Source organism: Arachis stenosperma, chromosome 4, assembly GCF_014773155.1.
Source record: "Arachis stenosperma cultivar V10309 chromosome 4, arast.V10309.gnm1.PFL2, whole genome shotgun sequence".
In the NCBI taxonomy this organism is placed as follows: domain Eukaryota; kingdom Viridiplantae; phylum Streptophyta; class Magnoliopsida; order Fabales; family Fabaceae; genus Arachis; species Arachis stenosperma.
Window position 1 is genome coordinate 140,928,318 of NC_080380.1, and position 9,634 is coordinate 140,937,951.

The following is a 9,634-nucleotide window of genomic DNA, read 5'->3' on the forward strand; positions in this document are numbered from 1 at the left end:
TCTTATACTATTCACTCTTTGTTAATTTCCTAACTTATTGAACTGTATATAAATTATTGAGTATTAATAGGAATATTTAACTAGTAAAATTATCTTTATTAAATTTTTAACGAAGTTATATATTAGTTTTGTTTAGATATATAATTTTTTATATACGTATTTTAATTTATTTTTTAATAAATAATCTCATAATATATTATAATTTTTATAATAAAAAATTAAATTAATTTTTTATCATTCAAAGTATGTAGAAAAGTAAGGAGAATAAAAATATTAAGAAATTAAATTTTATTATGTGTACGTATGAAAATTAATTTTTAATTTTATTCATATATATTTCATTATCTTAATTAGATAATATATGTTAATATACATTGATGTGACCATATATATATATATATATATATATATATATATATATATAATTGACTACTTATTATATATGATATAAATTAAAAGAAAAGAAAAAAAAAGAAAAAGAGTTTACTTATTGTAACAAATTATCCTTTTAGATGTTAAAAGTAAGAATCGTATCTTTCACCAAACGTGTGATTTTAATTGTGGACACATATGAAGTGTTTAGAATTCGTTTACACGGTCAAAACTTTTTTATGTATTCTAAATCTAAAAAATAAATACATACTCTTTATTTTTTGGTATGCATATTTTCAAAAAAAGATCTTGTATTTTTCTCTTTATCTAAAAAAATATTAAATTAAAAACTGAGTTTTCTAATTGACTTTTTGGTATTAAGTATTAAAAACGAGTGTAAATGAAACGAACATTGAACAATTTATAATAAGTAACACATCTTATTTAATTTTTCTGGTTATATCCGCACATGCCTTTTATTATCATCAGTGTTACACACTCACACCGTCACTTCAAGATATATATATTAATTAGAAGTGAGATTCGAATTGAAACCTCTATGTAAAGATGGAGAAATTATATTATTTGAGTTATAATTCGTTGATATTTAAAAGATAATGTTATTTATAATGCACAAACATTAATACGGATACGGGACACGCGGACACACAAATTTAATTTAAAATTCTTACAAGACACAAAAACACGACATATATATGAAATATAAAGTATTTTAAGATAAATTATAATGATATTTTTATATTTTATTAATATTAATATATAAATTACTTTTTAAAGTATTTTTTATTTATATAAAATATTTAAAATATTTATTATTTTAATAATTAATAATATATAGTATTTTTAAATTGATTTCAAGAATATATGTTAAGAATAAAGCTAAACACGCTGTTTAGATGTGTTCAAGTGTGTTTGGAGAAAAAATTTTATTTTTTATTAAAACATGGTTGGACATAGAAGACACTCGTATCGGACGAGTATTGATAAGTGCCGTGTTTGAAATGTGTCTGACATGCGGAAGAACAAATAAAAATAGTGTCCGTGTTTTATAGATTATAGAGAATAGAAATGGATAAATATATAATATAGTTATGAAAAAATTAAGAAACAAGAGTACATATAGGTATATTTATATTTAAGTCATTATTCTACTTAAATTATTGAGTATTAATAGAACTATTTAGCTAGTAAAATTATCTTTATTAAATTCTTAACAAAGTTGCATACTAATTATTTTTAGATATATAATTTCTTATATATATATTTTAATTTATTTTTTAATAAATAATTTCATAATAATATTATAATTTTTATAATAACAAAATTGAATTTAATTTTTATCATTCTAAGTATGCAGAAAAGTAAAGAGAATAAAAATATTAGAAAATTAAATTTTATTTTTCATTAATTCTATCCATACATTACAGAATATTATTTTGTTATACTATTAACAAAATAGAAGTATTAACCTTTTAATAAGGGACATGTATATCAAGTGTTTTATGAAACATTATCATAGCTAGCAAAATATAAGTAGTTAAAAACTTTTGTTTTCTGAATTTTTATAACTTGAAGCCATGAACTTTAATTTACTAGTACTAGTTATGTATTTAATTTTTCTGTACGTATGAAAATTAATCTTTGATATATATTAAGAGCTGAGACAGCATGCTTAATAGAATTCAATAATAACAAACTCTAACTGACTCAACAGATGAGAATTATACTCTCTGCAATCTTCCATACCCTTTTTTATAACATGGTGCAGCTAATATTTTATTATATTATCTTTTGTAGCATTTATTATCCTTCATAGCATATGTTACAGCAGGTTGGCAGGTGCAAAATATATATAAAGAGAAAGCAATTAATTCTATACCTACAAAATCTGATGGTTATGAAAATTTCTAAACCTTCCAGTAGGCATTCCTCCACCTTCAAGATCTCCATATGTATTAATCTTTGATATGAAAATTTCTGTACGTATTGAATTCTATTAAGCATGCTGTACTTGTTGATATGGTTGTTGTGATCTTTGATATGAAAATTTCTGTACGTATTGAATTTTATTAAGCATGCTGTACTTGTTGATATGGTTGTTGTGATTTGTTAGTGTGTTTGGCCCACAATTCAAATTCTCCTTATTTATAGGACATTGCATAGGTCAGGGCAAGTGAAAAAAAAAATTGTAGAATATATAGTGGAAACAAATATTACTACTTACTATATATAATATGATCTTGTTGAATATATTAGCCTTAACTTGTTGTATGTAATAAGCCCTACGCATATGTACATCAATGTCCACTACAAGATTTCTACTTGTTTATGGGACTTTTTTTGTGGAAGTTTTAAAAAACCTCCATAACATATTTTATTTATGGCAAAATATGAAACCTCCACTAATTAATGTTAGTTTAAATTTTTAAGCCCAATCCTCCAAACAAATAAGCAGTCCCTAGTGTACTTGTCCAAAAAAATAAAAGAAGAACAAGAGTGAGAAAGAAACCCTAGATCTACGCCACCGTATTTCTCTCTTCGCCATGGTCACCATCAAGCTCACCGTAGCATCTGAGATCAGAGGGAGAGTAATCGGCGACGCCCGCGACGCCATTTTTGCCGACATCCAGGAGCAGGTTTCCATCCTCAACTCCACTTTCTCATGGAAGGAGTCAGATCGAGCCGCCGCCAAGCGCACCACTCACGCGCTCGCCGATCTTGCCAAAAATGGTAAATCCTCCATTCCTCTTCCTCGATCTTCTAGCGTGTGCTCCCTTCGTTTCGGTTTTTGGCAAATTCGGTCGTGCATGTCTCTTGGTGTAAATTCTTCGGTGGTTGTGTCTTACAAAGGAAGTGGTGAACGTGATTGTCAAAGGAGGAGCTATTCCAGCTTTGGTTCAGCACCTCCAAGCTCCTCCCGTGACTGAAGAAGACCTCGTTCAGAAGCTGTTGCTGTTTGAGAAAGGGAGGGCTTTTGCACTTGGACTTCTTGCCGTCAAGGTAACTTCTACTCCCCCCTCTCCTAGTATTAATTATTTTTTAGGAATTATTATATTAGAACTCATTTGTGCCGTCGATTTTGCACTCTGAGGTGTATCTGATGTTTGAGGTGATTCTGCAAAAGTGCAAGTTAAGATTATGGTTATGCTTCGATTACTACCAATTACTAGATAATATATTCCTGTAATAAATTATCAGAAGCGTTGGTTTATTTAAATTCTCTTACTCTGTTAATTTTAAAATATTATATTTCTGTTTATTGGGAATACTAGGAAAATAATAACCCAAATTATCTTATTTAACTTAATATTTAAATTCTCTTACTCAGTGTTAATTTCCACAGATTTCACAAAAATATTTTATGTGAAGCAGGTGTTAAGCACAGACCTATCATTTTAAGGCCTCTGAAGGTGTTCTCATATGTCTCCTGTATTTGCAACTTGTAGTTGAAAATGAGGAGAACTTCATTCCAAAGGTTGGGCATTGGAATTTCAACAATAAGGTTAGTATTCTCTATTGTTTTATCTTGTCATTTTCTATTCTTATTGTTGAAAAGTTAGAGTTGTTTATCTAACATTGAATGCCATATTTCAGAAACTAGTTAAACTTATGAGGATTGGGCGCTGGCCGCTGATTTTTTTTATATCCTGCTATAGGGCCGCAGTTCGCACTTAACCTAGAGTTGAGATGATTCAGTCTTTATTTAAGCCTGTTCCTTCCAATGATGGTAACAAAGATGAAGGTATCATCAGGTGAGTGTTATCTAATAATGCTATCGAGTCTTTATTTAAGGACCTGATTGTTGATTTGTTGTGCTCGTTTCTTTCTTTTTTCTCCCTTATTTATGATTATGAAGCTTGCATCTCTTGCCCTTCCAAGAAAGATGATTATCTGTAGTTCTCTTTGAAATTTAAATTGCATGATGACAGTGTTCTCTCTTTGTTTTGCTGACTTTTCAATTTTAGCTGCATGTTTACATGAGGCTGGTTTTATGTCAATTAATACTTTTGTCTCAATTTTTCGGCAGACAGTTTTGACAAGGAAAAATACTATCACTAAAATTGAATTTCTAAATGACCCCACCATTTTTGGGTGGGAATTGATTAATGAACCCCGTTGCATGTATGATCCTTCTGGTGACACTCTCCAAGTAAGTCCTATACCTTATATTTAAATATGCTAATTTAAAAGTTTGAATGACTAGTTCAACTTACGATTGAGCCTACAATAAGAAGATTAAAATGTTCAAATTTCTGCAGAAACTTGACAACTTCACACATTTTCTGAAGAGAGAACAATGTTTATGGGACTTGCTTCACATTATCCATTAAACTGATGAAGAGAGATGTAACGAATTCTGTCATTATGACTTAGTAACTTATATATTTTCTAGATTTGTTTATTTCTATTTAAGGAGTTAAATTGACTTTCTAGATAAGGAGCTCTGATTTCAATTTTACTACTCCTAAAATTTCCTGATTTCACGCATTGCTTCCTAAATAGCTTAGCAAAGAAGGAAATCGTGGGAGAGTTGGTTAGGTGAGGTGTTGACTCGGTTTTACTCTCTTCCTGGCTCCTTCTGTTCTTCTTTCTTTCAACTGTGGAATAAAACATGGGGAGGGGAAAGATAGAGATAAAGAAGATAGAAAACACGACGACGAGGCAAGTGACGTTCTCAAAGAGAAGGAACGGAGTCCTGAAGAAGACCAAGGAGCTCTCTGTCCTCTGTGACGCCCAGATTGGACTCATCGTCTTCTCCAACACTGGCAAGCTCTTTCACTACTCCTTTCACCCCTACAGGTATAAACTTTTTATATTCCTTATGGCTTTCCTCAATTCTATCTACTTATCCTATCATATTTAAATAAATATATGAACGTCAAATTAATATTTTGGTCAGGATGGATCAAATATATGATATAAACATGCAAATTTTATGGAAGAAGATTTTTCCAGCACTCTTTGCTCTTTACTATGAAGATTGGCTACCTGAGGTCCTGAACAGGCTTAACATTAAACAACTGGCAAGACCATTGCATCTGAGGCTTTGGTTTTTCTAAATGTTATTGCAGAATTTCATTGTGTATGGTTATGCTTGGACCAAAATGACCGATGAAGAATTAAGGAAAATGATTAGCAGAACTTTAACATGTAGAATTGACAAGAGGTAAATGCTATTTGGTAGCATCATGTACAAGTTCACCTGTTTCACTTTTTCCCATAGTTCTTTTTCATGTTGTAAATATTGATGGTTCTGAACTTTGCAGGAAAAGTTGTGAAGACAAAATGGATCAATTCTTGAAAAGATGTTTTTACCATTCTGGTCTGTATAACTCTGAGGATGATTTTTCAGACTTGAACTCCAAGCTGAAAGAAAAAGAGGTAACACTAACATATCAATGGTTTGTCTTTTATGCTATTTGGTTAAAACTTTTAACAAAAGTGTTTTTATCTCCTAAAATACCTCCTAAATATACATCTCTACTACCAGGTGGCGTCATACAATTTAAGGCATTTCATGATTACTAATAACTCTATCAATGATTTCATACTAACTAACATTAGACTGAGATGGTAAGTTCCTGCTTAGTAATTATTCTTGAGACTAATTCTTTACACTGCAGGGTGAAAAAGATTCAAACAGGCTATTTTATTTGTCAATACCTCCAAATATATTTGTGGATGTGGTGAAATGTGCTAGCCTCAAAGCTTCTTCAAGAAATGGCTGGACAAGGGTTATTGTCGAAAAGCCATTTGGCCGCGACTTGGAATCATCAAGTGAGCTAACAAGATGTCCCAAGCAGTACCTAGCTGAAGAACAAATATTCAGGTGCATATGGTTCTTTTCATTTTTCTTTCTAACCTTTACTAATATTCAAGATCACTAAAGCTCCAAGAGTTTAGGTGAACTCTAGAGTTTGATAACCTTTGAACTTGCTGATGATGCTTTATTAATTGATCAATTCTATTCAATGATTACACTTAAGATTGTTGTCTCAAACTCAGGTGAAGGTTCTTAGATCAATGAGACCAATTCAGTTAGAAGATGTTGTTGTTGGTCAATATAAGGGCCGTGCTTTTCATTGACAATGCAAGATGGGATGAAGTTCCTTTTCTCATGAAAGCTGGCAAGGCTCTCCATACTAAACGGTATTAAATATTTTCTTTCCAATTTTTTTGGGTTGCCGACAACATTATTGTTTCTTAATTATGTCAATATAGATTTGGGGTTAGTGATACTTGATGAAACCCATTTTTTGGAGTCAAATATAAAAATCTTCTATGAAAACTTAAATTTATACACCTACAGTATAAATTGATGGCATATATGAATTTGTATGAGACCATATCTGATCAAATTGACTTTGGTGCTTTATATGCCAACTTCTTGGGGTCATATATAAAACTTTGAGAATTTAGTTGTATATGGATATCTGATTACCATAAAGGAATTAATAAATTATCATCCAAATATATATATTATAATTAAACTCAAATTTTAAACTCTAAATCTCATTTGCTTTTAGCTAATCTTGAATTGTAAGCTATTTAAATTCTGTTTTTAAGCTGAATAAATGAATAATATATCTTATTCTAGATGCTTTTGATAGAAAAAGAGACTACCTTGAGATGAGGATTCAGCGCTACCTTGGAAAAGGCATAGCTTTTCTCCAATACGAAGAATTGACTAAGCTTGAAGGAGAACTTCAAAGCTCTGTTGCAAGGGTTCGAAAGCGTCAGGTATATATATATGTGCATTTCGAAGTTGTTTTTTTTTTCTTCTTCACATAGTTTTAAGAAATTTGGTGACCTAAATGAGCAGATACACATACTAATGTCAAAGAAAATAAATAAATAAAGTGATAAGGAGGTTTTTTTGTAAAATGTTTACTGAAGATAATAAGGTATATATTGCGATATGTGTGCATTACATTTCAGACAAAATTAAATGTTTCCATCACTGATCAAATACTGATTATAATTTATATAATTAAGTCAACTAATGTCAGAAATTAGTTTATGTACTAATTTGCCCTGTTTTCCTTCTACAGGAAAAAGATTCTATGCTTTTGGTTGAGCTGATTTTGGTTTAATTTATACTAAGAATTTCGTGCTGGGATATCTTTGTTTTTTACTTGGAATTTTGTAAATCCACTACCAAGAATCATACTCTATCAATGTATTAATATTTCAATTATTTACTTATATTTGTATAGTTATGGTTAGTTAATATGATTAGTAATGTGGCTTGCTACGAACCTCTTTTTTGGCAGTGCTCAAAATTAGGAATAGCAGTCTGGTAGTGGTTTTGCCGCCGTTCAGTTTGTGGCCCTTTCTTTTTAATTTGAAAATGAACTTTGTGGGGGGTTTTAAACCGCCACAAAAATGACAAAAAACTGCCAGAAGCTGTTAACGCAAAACCCCCACAGAACAGCAAAAAAAACCGCCACTAAAACACGTTGTGGCGGTTTTTAAAAACTGCCACAAATAAGCTCGTGGCACCTCCAATTTTGGAGGTTTTGGAAACTGCCACAATTCGTTTTGTGGGGGTTTAAAACCGCCACAAAACACAAAAAAAACCGCCACAAAATGGCAAGAATCTTGTAGTGGTCTATATAATATTCTTATTTTTATTTAGATGATACTCATTTTTGTTTACTGTATATTAGAGTATATTTACAATTTCAAATTTTAAGAGAGAGTTTTTCTATTATGAAAACTAGAACACACAAAATAACATACGTCCCAAGTAGAGAAAGATTTTTTTATCCGTACGATTGCAATACTGTAAACAACATGAATGCATTAATTTAATTTTACAATGCCTTTGTTAATTTAAAATTAAAATATTATATACACAAAAATTAACATATATATAATATCTTATGAAAATAAAATTTTTAGATGAAAATGTAAAATATATTTATTTATTTTTGTAATTTTTTATTATTTTTCTCTTTCATTAATAATAAAAACCCAATATACAAACTCAACACTTATGAACATCTTAGTGGAATGAGAATCATTATAAAGATTTATATCACTAAAAAAAGCATATTCCAAGAAAAGATACTCTAATAATGTCTCCATGTGTCGAACACAAGTGTAAAAGAAATAATTTAAGGGAAAATTATTGTAAAGGACCCTTAGGAAGATTTAATTATTAAAAAGGACCTTTGATATTAAAATTATTAAGAAGGACCAAATCTTTTTATAATATTTAAGAAGAAGAACCAAATCTTTCTATAAAGAGACAAATATATCTTTAATTATTTTTTATTTATTTTTTATAATTTTTATATTAACAATTTTTTTTTCTAAAATTTTAGTAATTTTTATTATTTATTTATGTATTTTTTTACTTTTCTGATTTTTTAGCTTTATTTTTTTTGTTGGGTAAAGATCACAAAATTAAAAAAATAAATAAAAATTATTAAAATTTTAAGAAAAATAAAATTTATCAACATAAAGATTATAATTTTTAGAGACCCTGTATTTTATATTTTCTTTGGGGTATAGCATTCATGTTAATTTTTTTTTAAGAGGTCTCTCCATATTCAATTAAGAGGTCACGGATTCGAGTCTTCTATCTTTAGAAAAAAAAAAGCATTCATGTTAATTTAGCTATTGAATTATAATAATAAAACATGATATAAATTCAAAGATAATTTACGTTAATAAATAGAGATTAAAGTTATACAGATATCCTACATAAAATTATTTGATTACACGTCTGTTTTAAATATATCAATATAAATTAAATTAAATAAATTTAATTATTAATAAGACAAAATATCTAAATAAATCAAATTAGGCTATTTCAATTTATTAAAACAAGTGAAAAATTATATCTGCACTAAATTCTTTAATAAATCTAATCAATCCAATTTAATTTATTATTATAGAAAATACATGATAAATTGAATCAGTTCATAAACTCAATTTACTATAATACATAACACGAAATAAGTGTTATTGTGTAAGTATCTGAAGAATAATTATTAATTTAAAATTTTAGATGACCAATTTTAGAAAATAATATTTAGTAAAACTGTTATTAAAATTTTATTTTTTATTATTATTTTAGTAATTTTTATTATTTAAGGGAAAATTATAAAAAATAAATAAAAAATAATTAAAGATATATTTGTCTCTTTATAGAAAGATTTGGTTCTTCTTCTTAAATATTATAAGGAGATTTGGTCCTTTTTAATAATTTTAATATTAAAGGTCCTTTTTA

The 9,634-nt window shown here is 28.6% G+C and overlaps 1 protein-coding gene across 6 annotated transcripts; it reads left to right on the forward strand.

Moving 5' to 3' along the window:
* Positions 1 to 2,815: 2,815 nt before the first annotated feature.
* LOC130976102 (glucose-6-phosphate 1-dehydrogenase 1, chloroplastic-like) lies at positions 2,816 to 6,543 on the forward strand. Of its 6 annotated transcripts, none has more exons than XM_057900866.1 (9): positions 2,816 to 3,393; positions 3,766 to 3,895; positions 3,988 to 4,145; positions 4,421 to 4,543; positions 4,653 to 5,193; positions 5,294 to 5,560; positions 5,661 to 5,775; positions 6,018 to 6,223; positions 6,400 to 6,543. In XM_057900866.1, the coding sequence occupies exons 6-9, from the start codon at positions 5,454 to 5,456 to the stop codon at positions 6,401 to 6,403; spliced, it is 432 nt and encodes a 143-aa protein (XP_057756849.1). In that variant the 5' UTR covers positions 2,816 to 3,393; positions 3,766 to 3,895; positions 3,988 to 4,145; positions 4,421 to 4,543; positions 4,653 to 5,193; positions 5,294 to 5,453; the 3' UTR covers positions 6,404 to 6,543. The 6 variants fall into 6 exon arrangements, with proteins under 6 accessions (XP_057756849.1, XP_057756851.1, XP_057756850.1 ...); XM_057900868.1 differs by having other exon boundaries at positions 4,425 to 4,543; XM_057900867.1 differs by having other exon boundaries at positions 4,050 to 4,145.
* The last annotated feature ends 3,091 nt before the right edge of the window (positions 6,544 to 9,634 follow it).